The sequence below is a fragment of the Triticum urartu genome, chromosome 4A (assembly GCF_056163025.1).
Source record: "Triticum urartu cultivar PI428250 chromosome 4A, HENAU_Tu73, whole genome shotgun sequence".
In the NCBI taxonomy this organism is placed as follows: Eukaryota; Viridiplantae; Streptophyta; class Magnoliopsida; order Poales; family Poaceae; genus Triticum; species Triticum urartu.
Genome location: NC_141876.1, coordinates 220,010,752 through 220,037,122, shown reverse-complemented (window position 1 = coordinate 220,037,122; position 26,371 = coordinate 220,010,752). Strand labels below are relative to the sequence as shown.

Genomic DNA, 26,371 nt, shown 5'->3' with positions numbered 1-26,371 from the left:
AAACCTAAAATGCATGTTTCGTCCATTTCCACTAATCTCCATGAGCTCAACTTGTTCCCACAGCCCCATCTGGTCCTCCTCTAACCCCTACATCTTTCCCTGCCCGAGGAGCCATGATGATGGGGGTGAAAAGCTCTTTTTCCCTCTCTGGACAGCACCATTTCTCTCTCTCTCAACCTCCCTCCTCACTCCAGTGGATCCCCAGGGAATCCAATGCCATTGCCACATTGTTTACTCCCACCTGCAGCTTCCAGACACAAGTGGGCGCGCGAGGACGCGAGAAAAAGCCGTGGGTGCCGGCCATTTGCGCGCTCTAGAGCACATCAGCGTGCTCCCGACCGTTGACGCCGCGCTCCCCCACCACCTCGAGCCTCCCCCTCGCGCCAGTCGAGGTGCCTCGACGTCCGCAACACGCCACGCCCCTGGCCCCCTCCTCCTTCTCCCTCCTGCTGCCTCCTTTCGCACGCGCGCCGGCCGCCCGAGAGATCCAATGGACGAGCTCACACGCGCGACGCCCTGACACTTCCCTGCTCCTTCTCTCCCTTCCTCTGGGCGTAGACCACCCCTACAAACACCCCGGACACGCCCACGTGAGCCCCCGTGGCTTGCAGCGACGGCAACAGCCTCGCCAACGCATGAGCTCATGGTGCACCTCACCCCCTTACCTTAAAAGGCCACCCCGAGCTCTCTTTGGTTTCCGATGGCTCTCTCTCCCTCCTGCACGTCATCCTGACCGGCTCACTCCTCTCCCCGCGCCCTCCATAGCCCTCCATGGCCGGAGAGCCGCCGCCGGCTTCCACCTAAATTCAACCGAGCCCGAGCTCTTCTCCCTCTCCTCTCTCCACCAGCAGGCTCCCCTGAGCAAGGCGGAGCTCCCACGCTCTTCCCCTCGTCCGAGGACGCACCGTAGCGCCGTGCCCAATCTCGCCCGACGCCACCGTCCGCCGGCATCCAAGCCGCCATCGCCTCGACCATCCCCGGCAGCCGTGGCATACACGAATGGATGCGGCGCTCGACGCCGAGCTCATCCATAGCCAGAGCGTCGCCGGAGGTGCTCCATAGCACCGACAGTCGTCGTCGGGGCTCTCTGCTCCCTCGGCCAGGCGAGCACGCGGGAGGAAGACGAAGACGATGACCTGCGGGCGGGCCCCGCTCGTCGGTGGCTCCACCCACCGTGCGGGAAGGCGTATTACCTCGGTACGCCTTCCACGTTGCCCCTGTTGCCCGCGCAGCCGAGCAGCTGGGTCGGCCCATGGCTATCTCTCGCTGGTGCGCAGGATAAGGGTAATGCCTTATATTTCTTTTTATTCTTTTCTAGTGAGTTTCTAAAATCCATAAATAATTCAAATTAACTCCAAATTTGTTGATTCAAATTTCTAGTAGTTTCTAAATTCATTCCCTATCACATGGTGCTACTTGCACATTTTTACAGAAATATTTCTTTCACAAATAATTAGCAAATCCTATTTTTCCATTTCTTTGATAAACTTTAGAAAATCACAGAGAGACCATTTTTTATCCAAATTCCATGATTCAAATCCTAAATGTCTATAAGTTCAAAACTTAGTTTTTGAACATTTTTACTAATACTTTCTGTATCACCTCAAATAATGGTCTATTTCTTCATATATGGCCAACTTTGCAAATTCATAGAGAAATCATTTGAACTCCAAATCTAGTGAAACCAACTCCTAGGTGCCTCAAGAATCATTCTTTGTTAAATGGGTACCTTTTCTCATTTTCCAAAATAATTCTTCTGTACACTGCTTGCAATTCCATAAACCCCTTGATTCCATCATATCGTAATGTTCGGAAATAACCACTGACCTAATTCCAATGAAACCACTCTGGTTATTTTTCATATAACCAGAGATGTCCTAGAAAAGTCAAATTAATATTTTAGAGCACTTTTATTTCCTGCCTTGTTGTGTTGCTTATTATGGTTGCTTTCAACGATAGTTGACGAAGTAGACGAAATGCTTGGAGTTGGACCAGAGATATTTGAAGACCTCGAAGACTTTGTTAAAACAGGCAAGCAACCCTTTGACCATGATGAACCATTTTACATCATGATGGCATTTTTGTTGCTTCATTGAGTGCATGATATACCTTGAATGGCAACCTTGCTAGGCTTGCCTCCGTTGCATACTCCATTGATACTTGCATTGTTCATGACTCTACCCTTGCTTAGTTGTGTTGGTGGGTTGTAGAAATATGCTATAGTAAATGGCTACGCAAAGTGGGTCAGGGTTATGCATGGAAAGAAACAAGTGTGGGTTGACATACTTGCAAACAGCCCAGTGGGTGCCACTAATGCCCCTGGGAGATGATGATGAACTAGGTCACTACTTGGTGGAGAGGTAGTGTACCGAGGCTCGATAAAAGTGTTGTTTATAGAGACGGATTAGATTTAAGATTTGTCGACTGTCCCAACCTTACATGCGCAACCACACTACCCTTGTATGGGAAAGGGCATTATTGATTACCTAGGCCGATACTAGCATGGAGCCCGCATTACTAGTGACGGGAGAGTTGTTGGCGCGCTCTCTCGGGACGGGGCCGTGCCAGGTAGGGCGGCCAAGAACATTTTTATGGGGCACCGGACACACTGTTGGTACCCCGTGCCAGTGGTATGTGATGAATATGGGAGCGAGGCTCCACCATTTTTAAAGTTGTGAAATGTTGGGCACGGGGGTTACTACCAATCGAGTGGACTCCATGCTAGTGTCGTCTAGGGAAAGATAGTGATCGGGTGCTTACCCCGGGTACTTGAGGTACCGCGGGTCGTGGATGACACGGAAGCTCCCCGGATCTTGTGGGTAAAGTGTGCAACCTCTGCAGAGTGTAAAACTATTCGAATAGCCGTGTCCACGATCAAGGACAGTTGGGTGGTGCTGCTTAGACTACGTCCATATGTTTCTGACAAACAACACGGTTTGGTAAATCTATTGACGTGATTCGTGAGGAAGTCACGATGAGCTTGAGCATGTGTTGTTCATAACTCTCTCTCGATGTTGATGTCTGTAACCTCCTGATACTTGTTGCAGACACATTCATATCCTTGATAAATGTTGATCATACTTGCATGAGAAAAACTAGCTTTCCGAAAAAATGCCAAATTAGCAGTAGTGCCTTGCATAATTTTTCTGTTATCACCCTTGAGTTGCTTGCGAGTACATTCAAAGTACTCATTGGCTTGCCACTGGTTATTTTATTGGCCAGGCATGAAAGAACAGGATATAATGAAGAACTCCTCGGTGACGAACACGCGAGCTAGGACGCTTCCCAGTCAGAATGCCTGTAGGGTTAAGGCAGATGGCATGGGTCCAAGTTATCGATGAAGATTTCCGCTGCGATGTTATACTCAAGACTTGACCATAATGGTCCTACTTGTGTAAAACGGTATGTATGGATGTAAGACTCTTGTTATTCAGCTTCTGTGTGTTCAGTGAGCATTGATCTCTGGGATCACTGTACACGTGCATTCGGTGATTACGACTTATGAGTCGGGGTCCCCACAGTGGCATTGGGGTAATCTATGCATAGGGGTTGATGCACATTTTCGTCCTTGTATCTCCAGTACAAATCTTGGGGCACTCTTTGAGGTTCTTTGTGTTGGATTGAGTATTATGAATCTGGATTTATTTTTGTGTTATTTTAGTACGAACTCTTGATAGATCAGTCGAAAAGAATAACTTGTGTTATTTTAGTACGAACTCTTGATAGATTGATCAGAAAGAATAACTTGGTGTTATTTTAGTATGAACTCTTTTGGTAGATCGATCAGAAAGAATAGCTACAATCAATTTCTTCTTATGTTCTCTGCTAGATAGGAACTTTGGAGTGATTCTTCATCGCACGTTGAGGGATGGTTATGTGATCCAATTATATTAGCATTGTTGAGAGATTGCACTAGCGAAAGTACGGACCCTAGGCCTCATTTTCAAGCATCGCAATATCGTTTGTGCTCCGTTTTATCAATTGCTACCTTGCTGTTTTTTATTGTTTCTATTACAAAAATCAATATCTACTATTATTACTACACTTGTATCACCATCTCTTCGGCGAACTAGTGCACCTATACAAATTATTATTGTATTTAGTGTGTTGGGGACACAAGAGACTCTTTGTTATTTGATTGCGAGGTCATTTGAGACAGACCATCTTCATCCTACACCTCCCACGGATTGATAATACTTAGGTCATCCACTTGAGGGAAAATTGCTTCTATCCTACAAAACTCTACGCTTGGAGGCCCAACACGAGTCTACAAGAATAAAGTTGCGTAGCAGACATCAAGCTCTTTTCTGGCGCCGTTGCCGGGGAGGTTAGGTAAGCGGCACCCACACCCCGTCAACGAAGCTCTTTTCTGGCGCCATTGCGGGTAGGTGAGTGCTTGAAGGTATATCTTTAGATTTTGCAATTGAATATTTTAGTTTCTTGTTTTATCACTAGTTTGGTTTTATAATAGAAAACCACAAAAAAATGGATATTGGGTTACCTCAGGTTGCTCTTTATCTTTATAATGTCTATCTTGAGAATAAGGGTTCCGATAATTGTGCTTAATTGCTAGAAAAAGAATTCAACAAAATTTATGGCATAAAAACATTGGATGATGGGCATGATTGCGATATTGCTAGTATAAATTCCTTGAATATTCATGATGTTAATGATGATTGCATTAGTCATGATAATGATGTCTCCTATAAGAATGTCAATTTTCATGGAGTGAATTGGGAGTGCAAATGCACACCAAAAAGGGAAGATAGATTTTGTAAGAAGCATAAATATTTAGAAATGAAAAAGTTGCAAGAGAGGCTAGATGATTGTGCTGAAAGATTTAATTTTTTCACCATCCTTGTGAACTTTGCAATGAACGTGGTCTTTTAAATCTCCAATGCAAATTTTTTCATGATCAAATCGTGTCAAAAAATTGTGATAACTTGATTACCCTTGAGCATCATAAAGGGCTTAGTCTTCTTTTGGGGTATAAAGAAATGAAACGTAAACTGAGGGTATTCCAAAATTTAATCTCAAGAGATTTCTTGATTTTGATCTAGAGGAAATTTATATGTTTTGCACGGTAAATTGCATTGAGAATCCTTATATTGCCAACTATCTAAAGACAAGAAAACAAATAGAATATGAAGAGAGTACTAATGAAAGGGAAAATATTTCCTAATACCCTCCTAGTGTTTATTATGATGAATCAGGTAACGAGGAGGAGCTTCCTATCCAATCAATCTCTTCGACAAGAAGCTTGAAAAAATTAATTAAACCCACACATGATGTGGTGAAGAAGAAGAAAAGAAGAAAGAATAGAGGTAAAAAGGTATATCTCTCCCAAATAATGTTGCTCCTATTATTGTTGTGCTTCATGAAAATGAATCAAAAATAATTATGGAAGATGATGCACTTGATGATGATTTTGTTATGCCTATTGTTTGTTGTGATAATTATGACTGGGAAGATAATGATACTTCTTATAATCTTGGAAATCTTTTTGGCATCGACTTGGGAAATTATGATGATAGCAATTGTTATACCATTGGTGCTATTCATACTATTAATGATGAGAGTGATTATGCTTATGATATGCCAAGACACAAGCTTGGGGATGCTATGTTTGATGAGAATGACATGTTTGAGAATTTATTTGCTACAATTAATGTTTGTCCCAAGCTTGGGGATCTATGTTTAATGAAGATGATCTTTTTAGTCCCCCTACTTTGAATGATCAAATTTGATATGATGATTGCATGCCTCCTATCTATGATGAGAACAAAGTTGCTATTTATGATGATTATTGTGATGATACTTATGTTATAAAAAGTAGTGATAATTATTGTCATAATTTTGAATATCCTTTTACTGATCATTACTCTTTTAGTGTGGAAAAAATTTTTAGTATTCGAGTTTCATATGGTACTCCCACTATTGTGAATGAGAATAAAATTGCTTATATGGAGAGTAATAAATTTTCTATGCCTTTGGACCATTAAAAGAATGTTTTATGTGATGGCTATATTGATGAATCTATTCATGATGCTACTGAAAATTATTATGAGAGAGGAACTTATGATTCATAATGCTCTTGTTATGTTTCAATCCTTATCTTTTATGCGAGCATCATTAAACTCATCATGCCTAGCTTAAAAGGCACTAAGTAAAAGCGCCTATTGGGAGACAGCCCAACACTTTTACCTACTGTTTTTGTGCGTTCACATGATTAGGCTACTGTAGTAATCATGTTTTATTGCTTTTGTTTCAATAAAGTGCCAAGTAAGACCTTTGGGATGGTCTATGGTGATAGTTGATTTGATCTTGCTGAAAAACAGAAACTTTTGTGCTCAGGAAAATTCTCATTTTTAACAGAAGCGAGATAAAGTATTGATTCGTTTTTCAGAAGATTAATAGACAAATTTCCCAGGGTTTCCTAATTTTTCAGATTTTTTGGAGTAGCAGAAGTATGGTTGGAGTACAAATTACTACAAACTGTTCTGTTTTTGACAGATTCTGTTTTCAATGCATAGTTTGCTTGTTTTCTAGTTTCTATGGCTTATATTGCTCAATATATGTAACATCCCAAATTTTCAATTTGGAATGTTATACATAGTCATCCATGCATATCATATTTATTTTGCATTTCGTCTCGCGATCCTCGAAATCCTAAGCAACTCAAGGACCCTCGGAGAGAGTTGGGGATTTCCCGGTTTTCATATTTGATTTTTATCAAATCTGAAACGAGGATTTTGGTTTTAATTATTTTTCTCTCTGAAATATATCATATTAAAATATATGAGAGGAGATAATATGAATTCTCCAAGATAATTGAAATATAGGAGGAAAAATATTAAAATCAAATATTTGTTTTATTTGGATTTTATTGCAATTTTGTTTGCATTAGAAAAATTGCACGTTTTCAAAGTTGCATTTTAGGGCCGAGAAAACGTTCATCTCGTTCTAAATATTTGATTTAGACAATGAAAATTTATTTTGGCATTTTAGATTTTTATTTACTTTTCTAGGATTTTATTTCTTTCGGCGGAAATATTTAAAAAAAAGTTCCTGTGCCCAACTGGGCCTAAGGCCCAGCCGAGCCAGGCCGGCCTGCAGCAGCCGCCGCCTCCCCGCGCGCACCGTCGCCCCACCGCCGCTCAGACTAGGAGTCCGAGCCGGACTCCGCCGCCGCCGCCGCTTGCCCCTCCTCCAAGCAAGCCGCCCACCCTTTATATAGCCGCCACCCCCCGCCGCCCCAAACCACCACCGCCGCCGCCCCGCGCCAACCCCGCCGCCCGCGCTGAGCCACCGCCGCCCCGCCACCTCGCCTCGCTGGAGGTAGCCGCTGGATCTGAGCCGCCAGTTTTTTTAAGAACCGTTCGGTTTTTTTAGAAAACCCTAAATTCATTTTTTTGGATCGCCGGTTTTTCTCGGTTCTTCTAGTTAGCGGACGTTCGTCCGTACGTTCGTTTTAACGAATGGTTTTCGCCCGTTAGTTACAGCTAACAAACGCTCGTTTGTTAGTCTGTTCGTCAGTTTTCTTTTATCGGATTTATTCCGCGAGTTTTCTGATCGCGATTTCTGATCCGATCTTAGTTTCTGTTTATCTCTTCGCTCGTTAGTCAGAATCAGGCGATTCAAGCGCCTAGATCTTTGTCTCAAGACCCTCTTTCCGTTTAACCAACTTAAATAAGTTTTTGCCACTGTAAAATTTTGACCTAGGATCAGATTAGTAAACGAAGCTTCTTTCTTTCGCCGTTTGAGTTTCGTTGCTCCGTTTGATTTGATTCCTTTTGCTAACCGGAGTTCTTAAGTTGAACCTTCTGGTCAACCTCTTTTATTTGAGTTTTGCTTGTGCATCTTTGCTTGTTGCTTATGTATGTTATTGTTTGTTTGTGATAGAACACCCGGAGTGCGAAGCGTGCTACTACGAGTCCCTAGGTTTCGCAGACCGTCAGCAAGGCAAGTAACACTTTGATCATACCCTTTTAACACCCAGTTTTTATGCATTAGTTCCAATCCTCAAACATTGCATGATTAGGATGTCATTAACATGTGGGTTGGGAAGTAGTTGATGAGGTAGAACCTATTACCTTGTTACATTCAAACCCTTGGGAGTTACTTCTACGCGTTGCTTAAATTGCTATGCTATGCTATGCTCGTAGACGTGGTTTGGGTTTGAGTGAAATCCATGACAGATGTGAGTTTGTTAATTAATGGTTCAACTTAAGGTGGCAACTTAAATTAACATCTGGGTGGATTGAGGCACCTGGAGTACCCAGTGTTGTCTGTATTTTTTGGAAATCCTGGAGTACCCGTGTGATCTTCCTACGGACCGCCACCCAGGCTCAAAGGGAACTGAGATGATTCATGCTAGAAACTTCCGTGTGCAGCCATAGGCTATTATGGGCTGTAGCATAGTTGAGTAAGTTACGTGAAGCTCTTGAAGAGGCAGATCAGCAGGTAGTGGGATGTAGGTTTGGCATGGTCTGTCAGGAGTAGAGAGTTAATGTTTCTGAAAGACTGTGTCTCGGTCATCCGTTTCTCAAACACCTTGTAGTGTGAGAAATCCAACGGAGGCGATCGAGTCTTGTGGGGAAAAGTGCACAAACCTCTGCAGAGTGTATAATCTAATCATGGTTAGCCGTGTCCCCGGTTATGGACAATTCTTGAGTATCTAGTATTTGGGTTATCACATGTATCTCATCATTCTTAACTAATATTGTTGGGATGTTAATCATTTTAATTGGGATTGAGTTGGAGGAACCTTCTCAATGTTGTTCAACAACCATGATAGTTAAATTAAAATCTATTCCTTTGTTGTAGGGAAAAATTGGCTTTTCGCAAAAACTATAACCATAGAGCTTTCCACCAGCCAGATATGCATGTAGTGATAGCATTATTCTGTTCATGCTCTACTGTGTTATTTTGCCAGCATATTCCATGTGCTGACCCGTTTTCGGGCTGCAACGTATTATGTTGCAGACTTTTCAGACGAGGAGTAAGGTTCGTTAGGTCATTGCCGTGCAGCTCAGCTATGCCGTTGGACTTAATGGACTCACTTTATCTTCCAAGCCTTCCACTGTTATCGCATTAGATGGTCTTAAGCCATATTATTGTAGTAAGTTCTCTTTTGAGATAGTCGATGTAATAAGTGTGTGATTGCCACTCTTTTATAAATCCTTCGAGTACTGTGTGTGTCAGCATTACCGATCCAGGGATGACACTGAAGCATAGAGACTTGACCATCTAAGGTCGGGTCGCTACAAGATGGTATCAGAGCACACGCTGAGTGTAGGACACGACCACTAAGATAAACCCTAGGTCACACTTCTCTACTCATTTCTGACTCCTCTCCATTTTCTACTCTTTAGGATGACAGAGATGAAGAACAAGTTTGCACAACCAGATGAAGACACACCTTTTGGACGCCACTTGAAGGAAGTCACTAGGTACTTGAACATTGGAATACCAAGCTTCACCGGAACATACAACGCCACTTTACCTGAAGAGGAGCGCTGGATGGTTCAAGTACAAGTTCCAGGAAGTACGTTCTCACCAACTTCTAAACCCATAGAGTTTTCTTTTGAAGCACCCACCTGGAGTCTAGGCAAGAGCATGGCAGCTCACATTACCATGGGACGCATTGGAGAAGTCTACAACAGGGAGCTTAAGGACACTATCTACCAAATATGTGGACGTCGAGACGAGCAATGGGAAGTAATCAGCACCAGGAAGGATAGATCCATTGCAGCTTTCATCCAGGAGTTAAACCAGCACATTCGACGTCAGGAGAACCAGATGTGCGCAGACATGATGGACTTGAAGAAGGCGAAGACTAGAATCATCGAGCTTGATGAAGAACTCAAGTTTACACACGATGGATATGAGGAGGAAATTAAAACACTACTGGAGAAGAATGACGACCTAGTCAAGAAGATCGGAGTATTCATGGGAGGACCGGCACCAATAGAAGAAGAAGAAGAACCCAAGGAGATACGCCCCGAGGACTACATCATCATCGATGACACCGATTCCGATCCTAGTGATGATGACTTTGAAGATGAAGCTAGAGCAGACATCATGGAGTCTTCCACCGATCAAAATTTCTAGATGATCACCAAATATTAGTAGTATTTCCCCATGTAATTAGTAATAGATGAGCACTTTGCGATAGTCCTAGACCGTTTGTATGCCCTTGCTTGATTGATTGAGTGAAATGTTTGTGTTTGTCTCATGTGCATATGGGTAGTGTTTTCTCATTAGACCCCTTTTCTATTCTGATCTCTTCCATCTAAACCCATCAGATGCCTCCGAGACGTGACACCGGTTTTGCTTTCCCACCGGAGCTCACCCAGTTGATCCAGCAGCAGAATACTTTGATGCAATTGCTAGTTCAGAACCAGGGCAATAACAACAACAACAACCCGCCGCCAGTGGACAACCTAGCCCGTTTTCTAAGGTTACAACCGCCGGTGTTTTCCAGTAGCACCGAGCCAATAGTTGCTGATATTTGGCTATGCCGTATTGGAAGGGAGTTGACCACTGCGGGATGCACTGATGCTGAGAAGGTGCGTTTTGTCGCTCATCAATTGGATGGACCAGCAGCATCATGGTGGGAGAATTACACAGCCACTTTTCCCATAGCCAACGTCACTTGGGACCAGTTTCAGCAAGCTTTCCGCACGGCCCGTGTCTCAACTGGAGCTACGCAGATGAAGAAGCGGGAGTTCCGCAACCTACGCCAGGGGAACCATACTGTGGCTCAGTACATGGATGATTTTAGCAAGTTATCACGCTATGCCCTTGATGATGTGGCCACAGATGCCACGAAGCAGGAGAAGTTTATGGAAGGGCTGAATGATGAGATGAGCTGCAGTTGATGGTAGCAACCTTCAACAACTACCAGGAGTTGGTAGATAAGGATCTTATGATTGAAGGGAAGCAGCAGCAAATTGAGAGCCGCAAGAGAAAGTATGGACAAGGGAAGTATAACTCAGGAGCTCAGCAGAAGCCTCGCCTAACCCCGAATTTGGGAGGACTTATTCATAACCATGGAGGTCACAACCACACTGGAGGAGGATCACATAACCACAACGGTTCTAAGAATGGGAATGGGAACGGAGCCAACAATAATCAAAACCGCCTCAATCTAGCCACACCCGCCAAAAGAGATCTAAGTCATGTTACTTGTTTCAAGTGTGGGAAGACTGGACACTACACCACGGAGTGCCTTGAAGGAAAGAATGGAAACGGAAATGGGAGCGCTGGGAAGAAGCCCAATCCATTCAATAAAGGACAAGTGAACCACGTTAATGTGGAGGAGGTTGAAGAGCAGCCGGACGCGGTAATAGGTAAGTTTTTGGTTAAGTCATTTACAGCTCTTGTTCTTTTCGATACTGGTGCATCGCATTCATACATATCAAGGGGATTTGTGGATAAGTTTAAACTACCAACCCAAACCCTTAGGACCCCTTTGTTAGTAAGCTCACCCGGAGCAGAATACATGGCTAGCCGATGGTGCGACCAGGTACCCTTAATCATTGGCACACATGTTTTTCCGTCCGACCTAATTATCTTGGAGTCACAAGGATTGGATGTGATACTAGGTATGGACTGGATGTCAAAGTTTGGAGGAAGTTTTGACTGTGCTAGTAAGTCAATTTATCTTACCACCCCGGAGGGAAAAAGGATTAAGTATGTGTCTAGGAATGTGCCTAGGAGGAGCCAAGTGAATGCCCTTACGGGAGTTGTTTAGGAGGAAGTGCCTGTAGTGAAGGATTATCCGGATGTTTTTCCAGAGGAGTTACCAGGCATGCCACCGGATAGAGACATTGAGTTTTTGATAGAGCCGTTGCCAGGAACAGGACCAATATCCAAGAGACCCTATCGGATGCCCGCAAATGATCTGGAGGAAATCAAGAAACAGATCAAGGAGTTATTGGAGAAAGGATACATTCGAAGAAGTTCATCACCTTGGGAGCCCCAGTGCTTTTGGTTGAGAAGAAGGATAAATCCCTAAGGATGGTTGTTGATTATCGAGCCTTGAATGAGGTGACGATTAAGAACAAGTACCCACTGCCGATGATCAATGATCTGTTTGATCAGTTGCAAGGAGCTAAGGTGTTTTCGAAGATCGATTTGAGATCGGGATACCATCAGTTGAAGATACGTGAGAAGGATATACCAAAGACAGCGTTCACAACGCGGTATGGATTATACGAGTACACAGTCATGTCATTTGGACTGACTAATGCCCCTGCTTATTTCATGAGCATGATGAACAAGGTATTCATGGAGTATTTGGACAAGTTTGTTGTGGTGTTTATTTATGATATTATGGTATACTCGAAGAATGAGAAGGAGCACAAGGAGCATTTGCGCTTAGTTCTCGAGAAACTCAGGGAACACCAGTTGTATGCTAAGTTTAGCAAATGCGAGTTTTGATTGAAGGAAGTCGGGTTCCTTGGACATGTTATATCGGGAGAAGGTATAGCAGTAGACCCCAGCAAAATTCAGTCAGTCACTGAATGGTTGGAACCCACCTCAGTTAGCGAGATCCGCAGTTTCCTTGGACTAGCGGGTTACTATCAGAGATTCATTGAGAACTTTTCCAAGATTGCGAAGCCAATGGCTGAACTGTTAAAGAAGGATACTAAATTTAAATGGACAGAAGATTGCGAGGCAAGTTTCCAGGAGTTGAAGAAACGTTTGACTACAGCGCCAGTGCTAGCACTGCCGGATATACATAAGGAATTCCAAGTGTATTGCGACACCTCTCGTTTAGGACTTGGATGTGTACTTATGCAGGATGGAAGAGTTGTTTCGTATGCCTCACGACAACTAAAACCTCATGAGTTGAACTATGCCACTCATGGTTTGGAGTTAGCTGTCGTAGTGCATGCATTGAAGACCTGGAGGCATTACCTTATTGGAAACCGATGTGATGTATACACGGACCATAAGAGTTTGAAGTACATCTGCACCCAGAAGGAACTGAACCTTAGACAAAGGAGATGGTTGAAGCTTATCAAGGATTATGATATGAAGCTACACTATCACCCAGGAAAGGCCAATGTCGTAGCAGACGCCTTGAGCAGGAAGAGTTATGCTAATATCCTTGAAATTAAGGGACTGCCGAAGGAGTTAGCAGAGAATATCATGGAACTTCGATTGGAGATTGTCCCTAGAGGATTCGTTGCAACAATGGAGGTCCAGTCGACATTGCTGGACAAGATTCGGGAAGCTTAGAAGGATGACAAGGAGATTGCCGAGATAAAGGAGAAGATGAGCAAAGGAAAGGCCAAATGTTTTCATGAAGATGAGCACGATACCCTATGGTTTGAGGACCGAGTTTATGTGCCCAATAACCCGGAGATCAAGAAGTTAATACTTCAAGAGGCTCATGACTCACCATACTCAATACACCCCGGAAACACCAAGATGTATCTGGATTTGAAGAAACATTTCTGGTGGACCGGTATGAAGAAGGATATTGCCGAGTATGTAGCCGTATGTGATGTATGTCAGAGAGTGAAGGCAGAACATCAGAAGCCAGCAGGACTATTACAGCCTATGCCGATACCCGAATGGAAGTGGGATAAACTTGGCATGAACTTTATCACCGGATTGCCCAGGACTAAAGCAGGATATGATTCCATATGGGTAGTAGTTGATCGCTTGACCAAAGTGGCTCACTTCATCCCAGTGAAAACCACTTATACTAGTGCAAAGTTGGCCAAGATTTATATGTCCAGGATCGTATGTCTACATGGAGTTCCAAGGACCATCGTATCAGATAGAGGAACACAGTTTACTTCAAAGTTTTGGCATCAGTTACACCAGACTTTGGGGACTAGGTTGGAGTTCAGTACAGCTTTTCACCCACAGACAGATGGACAGACCGAGAGAGTGAACCGAATTTTGGAGGATATGTTGAGAGCCTGTGCGCTAGATTATGGATCTAGTTGGGATGACAATTTGCCTTACGCAGAGTTCTCGTACAACAATAGCTACCAAGCCAGTTTGAAGATGGCACCGTTTGAAGCCCTGTATTGACGCAGGTGCAGAACACCTTTGATGTGGGACGAGGTAGGAGACCGACAGTTGTTTAGACCAGACTTGATCAAGGAGTCTGAGGAGAATGTTAAATTGATTCGTGGTAGACTGAAGATTGCTCAATCCAGGCAGAAGAGTTATGCGGACTCAAAACGCAAAGAGGTAACCTATGAAATTGGAGACAGAGTATATCTGCGAGTATCTCCCTTGCGAGGAGTGAAACGTTTTGGATTTAAGGGGAAATTAGCTCCGTGATTTGTAGGACCGTATCGTGTTTTGGAACGGATGGGAGAAGTTGCCTACAAGTTGGAATTACCCGAGGGATTTTCAGGAGTTCATGATGTGTTTCACGTTTCACAACTGAAGAAGTGTCATGCTGAGATGGCCGATATACCGTTAAGAGATACAGTACCCTTGGAGGCAATTCAGTTGGATAGTGATTTGACTTACGAGGAGAAGTCAGTTAAGATTCTTGAGTTTGCTAGCAGAGTCATCCGCAGTAAGGTTATCAAATTTTGCAAAGTTCAGTGGAGCCACCATACCGAGGACGAAGCCACCTGAGAACGAGACGATGATCTTCGCAAAGACCACCCACACCTATTTTCTAGCCAACCCGAATCTCGAGGGCGAGATTCATCTTAAGGGGGGTAGGTTTGTAACATCCCAAATTTTCAATTTGGAATGTTATACATAGTCATCCATGCATATCATATTTTATTTGCATTTCGTCTCGCGATCCTCGAAATCCTAAGCAACTCAAGGACCCTCGGAGAGAGTTGGGGATTTCCCAGGTTTTCATATTTGATTTTTATCAAATCTGAAACGAGGATTTTGGTTTTAATTATTTTTCTCTCCGAAAATATTTCATATTAAAATATATGAGAGGAGATAATATGACTTCTCCAAGATAATTAAAATATAGGAGGAAAAATATTAAAATCAAATATTTGTTTTATTTGGATTTTATTGCAATTTTGTTTGCATTAGAAAAATTGCACATTTTCAAAGTTGCATTTTAGGGCCAAGAAAACGTTCATCTCGTTCTAAATATTTGATTTAGACGATGAAAATTTATTTTGGCATTTTAGTTTTTTTATTTATTTTTCTAGGATTTTATTTCTGTCGACAGAATTATTAAAAAAAAAGTTCCCGCGCCCGACTAGGCCTAAGGCCCAGCCGAGCCAGGCCGGCCCGCAGCCGCCGCCGCCTCCCCGCGCGCGCGCTGCCCCGCCGCCGCTCGGACTAGGAGTCCGAGCCGGACTTCGCCGCCGTCGCCGCTTTCCCCTCCTCCAAGCAAGCCGCCCCGCCCCGACCTTTATATAGCCGCCACCCCCGCCGCCCCAAAACACCACCACCGCCGCCCCGTGCCAACCCCGCCGCCCGCGCTAAGCCGCCGCCGCCGCCGCTTGCCGCGCCCCGCGTCGACGCCCAGCAAGCCGCCGCCCCGCCACCTCGCCACGCCGGAGCCCCTCGCAGGAGGTAGCCACCGGATCCGAGCCGCCGATTTTTTTAAGAACCGTTCGGTTTTTTAGAAAACCCTAGGTTCGTTTTTCTCGGATCGCCGGTTTTTCTCGGTTCTTCTAGTTAGCGGACGTCCGTCCGTATGTTCGTTTTAACGAACGGTTTTCGCCCGTTAGGTACAGCTAACAAACGCTCATTCGTTAGTCTATTCGTCAATTTTCTTTTATCGGATTTATTCCGTGAGTTTTCTGATCGCGATTTCTGATCCGATCTTAGTTTCTGTTTATCTCTTCGCTCGTTAGTCGGAATCAGGTGATTCAAGCGCCTAGATCTTCGTCTCGAGACCCTCTTTCCGTTTAACCAACTTAAATAAGTTTTTGCCACTGTAAAATTTTGACCTAGGATCAAATTAGTAAACGAAGCTTCTTTCTTTCGCCGTTTGAGTTTCGTTGCTCCGTTTGATTTGATTCCTTTTGCTAACCGGAGTTCTTAAGTTGAATCTTCTGGTCAACCTCTTTTATTTGAGTTTTGCTTGCGCATCTTTGCTTGTTGCTTATGTATGTTATTGTTTGTTTGTGATAGAACACCCGGAGTGCGAAGCATGCTACTACGAGTCCCTAGGTTTCGCAGACCGTCAGCAAGGCAAGTAACACTTTGATCATACCCTTTTAACACCCAGTTTTTATGCATTAGTTCCAATCCTCAAACATTGCATGATTAGGATGTCATTAACATGTGGGCTGGGAAGTAGTTGATGAGGTAGAACCTATTACCCTGTTACATTCAAACCCTTGGGAGTTACTTCTACGCGTTGCTTAAATTGCTATGCTATGCTATGCTCGTAGACGTGGTTTGGGTTTGAGTGAAATCCATGACAGATGTGAGTTTGTTAATTAATGGTTCAACTTAAGGTGGCAACTTAAATTAACATCTGGGTGGATTGAGGCACCTGGAGTACCCAGTGTTGTCTGTATTTTTTGGAAATCCGGGAGTACCCGTGTGATCTTCCTATGGGCCGCCACCCAGGCTCAAAGGGAACTGAGATGATTCATGCTAGAAACTTCCGTGTGCAGCCACAGGCTATTATGGGATCTAGCATAGTTGAGTAAGTTACGTGAAGCTCTTGAAGAGGCAGATCAGCAGGTAGTGGGGTGTAGGTTTAGTATGGTCTGTCCGGAGTAGAGAGTTAATGTTTCTGAAAGACTGTGTCTCAGTCATCCGTTTCTCAAACACCTTGTAGTGCGAGAAATCCAACGGAGGTGATCGAGTCTTGTAGGGAAAAGTGCACAAACCTCTGCGGAGTGTATAATCTAATCATGGTTAGCCGTGTCCCCGGTTATGGACAATTCTTGAGTATCTAGTATTTTGGGTTATCACATGTATCTCATCATTCTTAATTAATATTGTTGGGATGTTAATCATTTTAATTGGGATTGAGTTGGAGGAACCTTCTCATTGTTGTTCAACTACCATGCTAGTTAAATTAAAATCTATTCCTTTGTTGTAGGAAAAAATTGGCTTTTCGCAAAAACTATAACCATAGAGCTTTCCGCCAGCCAAATATGCATGTAGTGATAGTATTATTTTGTTCATGCTCTACTGTGTTATTTTGCTAGCATATTCCATGTGCTGACCCGTTTTCGGGCTGCAAAGTATTATGTTGTAGACTTTTCAGACGAGGAGTAAGGTTCGTTAGGTCGTTGCCGTGCAGCTCAGCTATTCTGTTGGAGTTAATGGACTCACTTTATCTTCCAAGCCTTCCGCTGTTATCGCATTAGATGGCCTTAAGACATATTATTGTAATAAGTTCTCTTTTGAGACAGTCGATGTAATAAGTGTGTGATTGCCACTCTGTTATAAATCCTTCGAGTACTGTGTGTGTCAGCATTACCGATCCAGGGATGACACTGAAGCACAGAGACTTGGCCATCTGAGGTCGGGTCGCTACAATATAAATTGTGGAAATGATATGCTACAATTGGCATTGTGTGATAACAATTATGAATCTTGTCTTTGACAGTACCAAAGTGAAATGATTTGCTCTTTATCATACTAACCTATCTCACGAAGTTCCGTTAAGTTTTGTGCGATTGAAGTTTTCATGTTTTGGGTGAGATGTCGATATGAGGACAATAAGGAGTGACAAGACCCTAAGCTTGGGGATGCGCAAGGCACCCCCAAGGTAATATTCAAGGAAGATCCAAGCAACTAAGCTTGGGGATGCCCCAGAAGAAATCCCCTCTTTCGTCTCCAACATTATCGGTAACCTCACATGGAGCTATATTATTATTCGTCACATGATATTTGTTTTGCTTGGAGCGTCAATTTATTTTGTTAGGATTTTCTTGCTGTTATTTAGAATAATGTTTTGCATCTTTTATTTCAATAAAAGTGGCAAATATAGCATTTACCATGCTTATCTTGCAAGTATATGAGTTGCTGTTTGAAAACAAAAAAGTTTATCGCTGTTGCAAAAATTCTCTAGAAAAGTCAGAATGTGATAAAATGTTGAAACTTTTTGCACAATAAGAGATGATAAATTTTCTACAGTGTGGTAAATTTTCATAATTTTTTGAGTTAAATAAGTATTGATACTCTTGCATTCTTTACAGATTGTACTGTTTTGGTAGATTGCTGTTATGTTTGCATTGTTTGCATATGTTTGCTTGTTTAATGATCCTATTTGAGGATAGGAGTATTAAATATGAAGAGGCATTTAGTATGCAATGTTGAATAATAATTTTAGTGATTTGCTACAGTAGAGAATGATAAGGTTTTTGCATTGGTTTATACTAACTTATTCACGAGTTCTTGTTGAGTTTTGTGTGGATGAAGTTTTTAAGATTTAGGGAAACCGTGATATAAAAGGAATTAAGGAGACACAAAAGCTCAATCTTGGGGATGCCCAAGGCACCCCAAGGTAATACTTCAAGAAGTCTCAAGCATCTAAGCTTGGGGATGCCCTGGTAGGCATCCCACCTTTCTTCTTCAACAATTATCGGTTAGTATCGGTTGCACCTAAGTTTTTGCTTCTTCACATGATGTGGGCTATTCTTGGAATGCCATTTTGTTTTGCTTGCTATTTTAATAAAATACTTAGATCTGAAATTTTTTAAATAAGAGAGAGTCCTCAAATAGCTACCCATTTACATAACTACTCGCTTGATCTTCACTTATATCTTTTTGGAGTAGCTTGTCATTTACTCTTGTGCTTCACTTATATCCTATGAGTAAATTGCTGAATGAATTGAATATCATGAAGTTGAAATTATATCATGCCTAGTGGTAGCTTCATATTGGGTTTGGAAAGTGAAATCTTTTGAAGCTTGACAATCACAATATTGATCATACAAGCAATTCATGAATAATTAGTATAAGGAAGGGAACTTTCACATGCAAATACACTATCTTGGAAATCTTTTGTGATTGTGAGCCCCCATAAAAATATTATATGCCAAAATTGTTGACGTTGGACAAGGAATACAACATAATGGTTTATGTTTGTTCATATTCACATAGAAGTTATATTGTCATAGATCCTTCAACATGTGGTGCTTGCCCCCCATCCTTGCTAGCCAAAAATTCCGCATCAAGTAGAGATACTACTTGTGCATCCAAAAACCCTTAAACCCAAATCTTATTTTCAAGAGTCTGAAGGAAATATGCCCTAGAGGCAATAATAAAGTTTTTATTTTATATTTCCTTATATCATGATAAATGTTTATTATTCATGCTAGAATTGTATTAACCGGAAACTTGATACATGTGTGGATACATAGAAAAAACACTGTGTCCCTAGTAAACCTCTACTAGACTAGCTCGTTAATCAAAGATGGTTAAGTTTCCTAACCATAGACATGTGTTGTCATTTGATGAATGGGATCACATCATTAGGAGAATGATGTGATGGATAAGACCCATCCGTTAGCTTAGCATGTTGATCATTCAGTTTTATTGCTATTGCTTTCTTCATGTCAAATACATATTCCTTTGACTATGAGATTATGCAATTCCCGGATACTGGAGGAATACCTTGTGTGCTATCAAACTTCACAATGTAACTAGGTGATTATAAAGATGATCTACAGGTATCTCCGAAGGTGTTTGTTGGGTTGGCATAGATCAAGATTAGGATTTGTCACTCTAAGTGTCGGAGAGGTATCTCTGGGCTCTTGGTAATGCACATAACAATAAGCCTTGCAAGCAATGTGACTAATGAGTTAGTTGCGGGATGATGTATTATGGAACGAGTAAAGAGACTTGCCGGTAACGAGATTGAACTAGGTATGAAGATACCGACGATCGAATCTCGGGCAAGTAACATACCGATGACAAAGGGAATAACGTATGTTGTCATTACGGTACGACCGATAAATATCTTCGTAGAATATGTGGGAACCAATATGAGCATCCAGGTTCCGCTGTTGGTTATTGACCAGAGAGGTGTCTCGGTCATGTCTACATAGTTCTCGAACCCGTAGGGTCCGCACGCTTAACGTTCAATGACGATTTGTATTATGAGTTATGTGTTTTGGTGACAGAAGATTGTTCGGAGTCCCGGATGAGATCACAGACATGACGAGGAGTCTCGAAATGGTCAAGAGGTAAAGATTGATATATTGGACGATAGTATTCGGACACTGGAATGTTTCCGGAGTGGTTCGGGTATTTTTCGGAGTACGAAGAGGTTACCGGAACCCCCTGGGGAAGTAATGGGCCTACATGGGCCATAGGGGAGAGAGAGTGAAGCCCACAAGGGGAGGCGCGTGCCCCCCCATTGGGCTGTCCAAATTGGACAAGGGGAAGGTGACGCGGCCCCCCTTTCCTTCCCCCTCTCCTCTCCTTCCCCTTTCCTCCTCCGAAAGAAAGGAAGGGGGGCCGACTTGGACTAGGAGTCCTAGTCAGTTCCCCCCCTATGGCGCTCCATTGGCCGGCCTCCTCCCTCTCCTCCTTTATATATGGGGGCAGGGGGCACCCCAAAACACAACTGTTGTTTCTTAGCCGTGTGCGGTGCCCCCCTCCACAGTTTACTCCTCCAGTTATATTGTCGTAGTGCTTAGGCGAAGCCCTGCGCGGATCACATCACCATCACCGTCACCACGCCGTCGTGCTGACAAAACTCTCCCTTGACAGTTTGCTCGATTAAGAGTTCGAGGGATGTCATCGAGCTGAACGTGTGTTGAACTCGGAGGTGTCGTACGTTCGGTACTTGATCGGTTGGATCGCGAAGACGTTCGACTACGTCAACCGCGTTAAGCTAACGCTTCCTCTTTCGGTCTACGAGGGTACGTGGACACACGCTCCCCCTCTCGTTGCTATGCATCTCCTAGATAGATCTTGCGTGATCGTAGGAATTTTTTTGAAATTGCATGCTACGTTCCCCAATAGAGTCCACCATACCTACCTAAGGATTGAGCAAGATCCTTCAAGTAAGTTGTCATCGGTGCAATAAGGCAATAAAAATTGCTTCTAAAAGTGTTAGATCATTTAGTGTAAGAGAAAATTGAGCATTGTACGAACTTGTGATGGCAAAGAATAAAAGCCACAGACTGCATAATAAAGGTTGCTATCATAAGGGGCAATATAACATGACGTTCTTTTGCACTAAGGGGTTGAGCATACAAACAAATAAGCGCATGGCAACCTCTGCTTCCCTCTGCGAAGGGCCTACCTTTTACTTTTATATATTTACTTTCATGCAAGAGTCAAAGTTTTTCTCTTTGTTCCTTTTTATTTTTCTCTTTTGGCAAACATCATGTGGTGAGGAAAGATCTAGGCACATATATCCAGTTGGATATGGGTAGCATGAGTTATTATTGTTGACATCACCCTTGAGGTGAATACGTTGGGAGGCGAAATTATAAGCCCCTATCTTTCTATGTGTCCGGTTGAAACGTTTTGCTCATGTGTATGCGGTGAGTGTTAGCAATCATAGAATACTATATGATGGTTGAGTATTTGGAGATCTTACTTAAACTCTGTTGAATAAGTTGAATTACAATTGCTTCGTGATTGAGAACATAGGTTGTTGAGTTTCAAGAGAATTCATTGTTTGAACCTTAACATGTGAATTGGTTGCTATTTTAACATGAGAAGTTTTATAAGAAAGAATTGTTGTTATGGTGCTAGGAAAAGTGATTGAAATTGTCATTGATCAAACTTGTGCACTTTGCTAGAATTCACACTTCATAAATTATTTCTTTTATCATTTACCTACTCGAGGACGAGTAGGAATTAAGCTTGGGGATGCTGATACGTCTCCAACGTATCTATAATTTATGAAGTATTCATGCTGTTATATTATCATTCTTGGATGGTTTACAATCATTTTATAGCAACTTTATATCATTTTTTGGGACTAACCTATTGAACCAGTGCCCAGTGCTAGTTGCTGTTTTTTGCTTGTTTTTTACATCGCAGGAAATCAATATTAAACAGAGTCCAAACACCATGAAACTTTTTGTGGATTTTTTATGGACCAGAAGACATCCATTGGGCCAGAGCAACACCTAGGGGGGGTGCCCCGAGGGGGGCACAACCCACCAGGGCGCGCCTGGGGGCCCAGGCGCGCCCAGGTGGGTTGTGCCCACCTCGGCGGCCCCCGCACCCCCTCTTCGCCCTATAAATTCCCAAATATTCCAAAAACCCTCAGGTTAACCCTAGATCAGAAGTTCCTCTGCCACTAGCCTCTGTAGCCACGAAAAACCAATCTAGACCTCATTCCGGCACTCCACCGGAGGGGGAAATCATCACCGGTGGCCATCTTCATCATCCCGGCGGCCACCATGATGAGGAGGGAGTAGTCCACCCTTGGGGCTGAGGGTTTGTACCAGTAGCTATGTGTTTAATCTCTCTCTCTCTCATGTTCTTGAGATTTCACAATCTTGATGTATCGCCGGCTTTGTCAATATAGTCGGATCATATGGTGTTTCTCCCTCTCTATCTTGTTGTGATGTATTGAGATTTCCCTTTGAAATTTTGTTTTATCGGATTGAATACTTTTATGGATTTGAGAGCACTTGATATATTTCTTGCATATGAATACCCATGGTGACAATGGAGTGTTATATTGATTCACTTGATATATGTTTTGGCACTAAACTCGTGGATTTCCGAGGTGACATTGGGGTAATCTATGCATAGGGGTTGATGCATGTTTTCGTCCTTGTTTCTCTGGAAGAAATATTGGGGCACTCTTTGAGGTTCTTTGTGTTGGATTGAGTATTATGAATCTAATTTGTTTTGGTGTTATTTTAGTACGAACTCTGGATAGATCGATCGAAAAGAATAACTTGTGTTATTTTAGTATGAACTCTTAATAGATCGATTGCAAAGAATAACTTGGTGTTATTTTAGTACGAACTCTTTGGATAGATCGATCGGAAAAAATAGCTACAAAAAATTTCTTCTTATGTTTTCCGCTAGATAGGAACTTCAGAGTGATTCTTCATCGCACATTGAGGGATGGTTATATGATCCAATTATATTAGCATTATTGATAGATTGCACTAGCGAAAGTACGGACCCTAGGCCTCATTTTCAAGCATCGCAATATCGTTTGTGCTCCATTTTATCAATTGCTACCTTGCTGTTTTTTATTGTTCCTATTACAAAAATCAATATCTACTATTATTACTACACTTGTATCACCATCTCTTTGACAAATTAGTGCACCTATACAAATTACCATTGTATTTGGTGTGTTGGGGACACAAGAGATTCTTTTTTATTTGGTTGCAGGGTCATTTGAGAGAGATCATCTTCATCCTACAACTCCCATGGATTGATAAACCTTAGGTCATCCACTTGAGGGAAAATTGCTACTGTCCTACAAAACTCTATGCTTGGAGGCCCAACACGAGTCTACAAGAATAAAGTTGCGTAGTAGACATCATATATATGGAATGAAAAAGGCGGACCAAGATAGAAAACCCTATGACAAATACAAATCCAACATCAGGAGTTTCAGTTTTTATTCTACAAATAAACACAACAATCTATATCAATCAGTAGCCCTCCCATGGGAAGGATAGAAGACAACAAGGTTATTCAGCATCCCTTTTCATAGATGCCAGCACCAGCAGAGTTGTTGAGTGCGTTGGGCCTTTCAACAAGACTAGCCTTCCTCTGTTCGTAGATCAACTTCTTAGATTACCTAAATCGAGAAGACAAGTTTACAATGCAGCTCATAAACAAGGTGGATAAAAACATAGTAGTCAAGAGTAAAGAGACTGAAGGCAGTATGAAGAGCTAGCTGTACATACCTCTTGTAACACCAACTGATCTATTGATTCATGTTTCCTTGCTTCTCCTTCTTTTCAAATATCCCGACGCTTTATCCCCCGCCCCAACTAGACTTCTTTGATGCTTCTGATTCTACGGATCCTTTCAGTTTCTCTAGAGCTTAAATTTTAACAGGACATCGAGGAAAAAAGCAACAGAAACAATATTAGAATGAATAAAAAAATTCAAAGGATGGCACACCAACATAATCTGATTAAAATAGGACTATTAACTCACCGATCTCAAAAGGTGGGCGAACCCTGTCTATTGATTCCTCGGACAGGGAGTGTAGGATGCAACGAGAAGCCTAGAACCATCTGCCTTCTTCAACAACTTGTTAAAAAAATTAACCTACACAAGATTTAACCGAGCAACTCAAATAACAAGATATGTATCACACTGATATTAATTTATACATCTGGTAGTAAAACATTTAACTCCAAAACAAATATCAAGGTGATTCATCGTTGATGAATTTGTAAGCCCGAACGCAAATTAGGAAGTCCCAACAGTGGCAGTTTTGTACACCAAATTATATATCATCAGAATACTCAATTCGTTTGTTCCCCAGCAATCCAATTAGCCAGCAATACTTGGACGAGATCAGTTGTTGTTTTGCATGTTCTTTACTCATATAGTCGTGCAATGTACATTATCATGGTGTATTAATCAATCAACCAAAGGAAGCACAATTCTAAAAATTAATGTTTCTATACTTTGTTCTATAGTTCTATTATATATGATGTTGGTGGTCAAATTCAATTACTCTCTCGCTGACTGAAACTTAACCTCCCTAAAGCATGAACCAGACCTGCTCTTAGGTGCAAGCTTTGTTGATCGAGCAAGTGCATGTATACTCTTTTTATGATTTTCCTTCCGATGTAATTGAGTTTTTACTACCTCATAACAGATACACACTAGGAGGCAACCTCATTCAGCAGTGTATCAGTACCTTACTCTCACAGAAAGCACATACTCCCTCCGTCCCAAAATAAGTGTCGCGGACGTAGTAAAACTTTGTACTACTAACTCTGCAACACTTATTTTGGGATGTAGGGAGTACATCATGCTGCATAATGTAACGAGAGCCGATGAAGCTTACATCGAGGTACATGCATGAGTATAGAGACGGTTCATGAAGAGTTAGATGAACCAAATGGAGTACAGAACACCAGCTGCAGAACACAAGAATAAAATTTATATCTATTGTTATGCAATAGTAATAAATCATGTTTGGCCAGACTCCAAACAAAGCCTCACTAAATTCTTAAGTCATTTAGTAACATGTGATGCAAAATAAAATGGAGCCTCATCAAAAGAAACTCATTTCATCCAACCAAAACAACTGTTATTTGCAATTAATGATAGATCTTCAAATGGTGACCTCTTATTAAATATCCAATGCTAGTTCATAAATTTATAGAGGTGTAGTCATGTAGGCCAAAAATAATATCAACATAGAATCTCATGCTTCATCCAATGGAACATAGATAATCTACCTAGATCCAAGTATGGAAGGAAGAAATACAATATTATCACCTATTTCTTTACATTGCATGCCACAACAAGTAAAAGCACAATCCTATTTCTTTACATTCGCCCTTTCCTTTAATACTTGAAGCTAAAAATGAAATCCCATGAATGATTTGGTAAAGAACTACGATTATCCTTGAAAAATGCGCAGGTACATATGCCAGAACAACACTTACTATTTCCTATTACCATATCCTTCATTAAGGAAAAAAAATCCATAGATAAGCTTGACCTAACCAAATGACTAACAAACATGTAGCCATGGTTAATACTGCGTGAATTATTCAGGAACTTCTCAGCACAAACTCTATCCACTTCACACTTCTCCTCCGGACTCTATAAATTAAAATATCACACATGCACATGCAAAGGTAGTAGAAGCAAAAAGAACTTACATTGGAAGGAGGCACAACGAATCCGCAGCATGCTTCAGAAGCAACCGAAAGGCAACAGAGCAGAAAAGAACAACTTGGACCGATGGACGACGATGAAGAAAGCAGAGATCTAAAGGAGGCAAAATGTAGTAGTCAGCGAGCAGGTAAATCAAAAACATAGCAAACAATGATGATGGACACACCTCAGCCAAACGGTTCCATGGCAGTCAACCAAAAGAGCGGCAGCAACAAAGAACTAGCAGAGCTGCAAAAGAAAAGAGAGGCAAAAATGAAAGCAAGGAGAAACCCAAATTAGTGCAAAGGAAATGGGGGCAAACCAGATCCATGCGTGAAAACCAAATTGACCCAATCCACGATGGCACTGCGAAAAAAAGCAAATCGACGGAAAGGAAATGGGAGGAGCAGATCCATGGCAAGGCAAGGAGGTCGGGTGGCTCGTGGGGCACCATCTAGGGTTGTCTCCACCACCGCCGCTACATGGGCTCCCTACCGTCGCACCACCGCGCTTTTCCTCGGCTAGCTGATGCGTCCAGGCGCGCCCGTCGCTGGTGATGAGGTGGGTGTGACAAGGAGATGAGGAGGCGAGCAGACAGACAAGGGAAAAAAGAAAGATGAAGACGGAAGGAGGGGGCTCTCTCCAC

General features: G+C 42.4%; 1 protein-coding gene across 1 annotated transcript; it reads left to right on the top strand.

Annotated features, from left to right (window-relative positions):
- The first annotated feature begins 1,131 nt into the window (after positions 1–1,131).
- LOC147975425 (uncharacterized) lies at positions 1,132–26,371 on the top strand. Its single transcript, XM_087520418.1, has 3 exons — positions 1,132–1,284; positions 25,714–25,873; positions 25,936–26,371. Exons 1-3 carry the CDS (start codon positions 1,132–1,134, stop codon positions 26,181–26,183), a joined length of 561 nt encoding a protein of 186 aa, XP_087376544.1. The 3' UTR covers positions 26,184–26,371.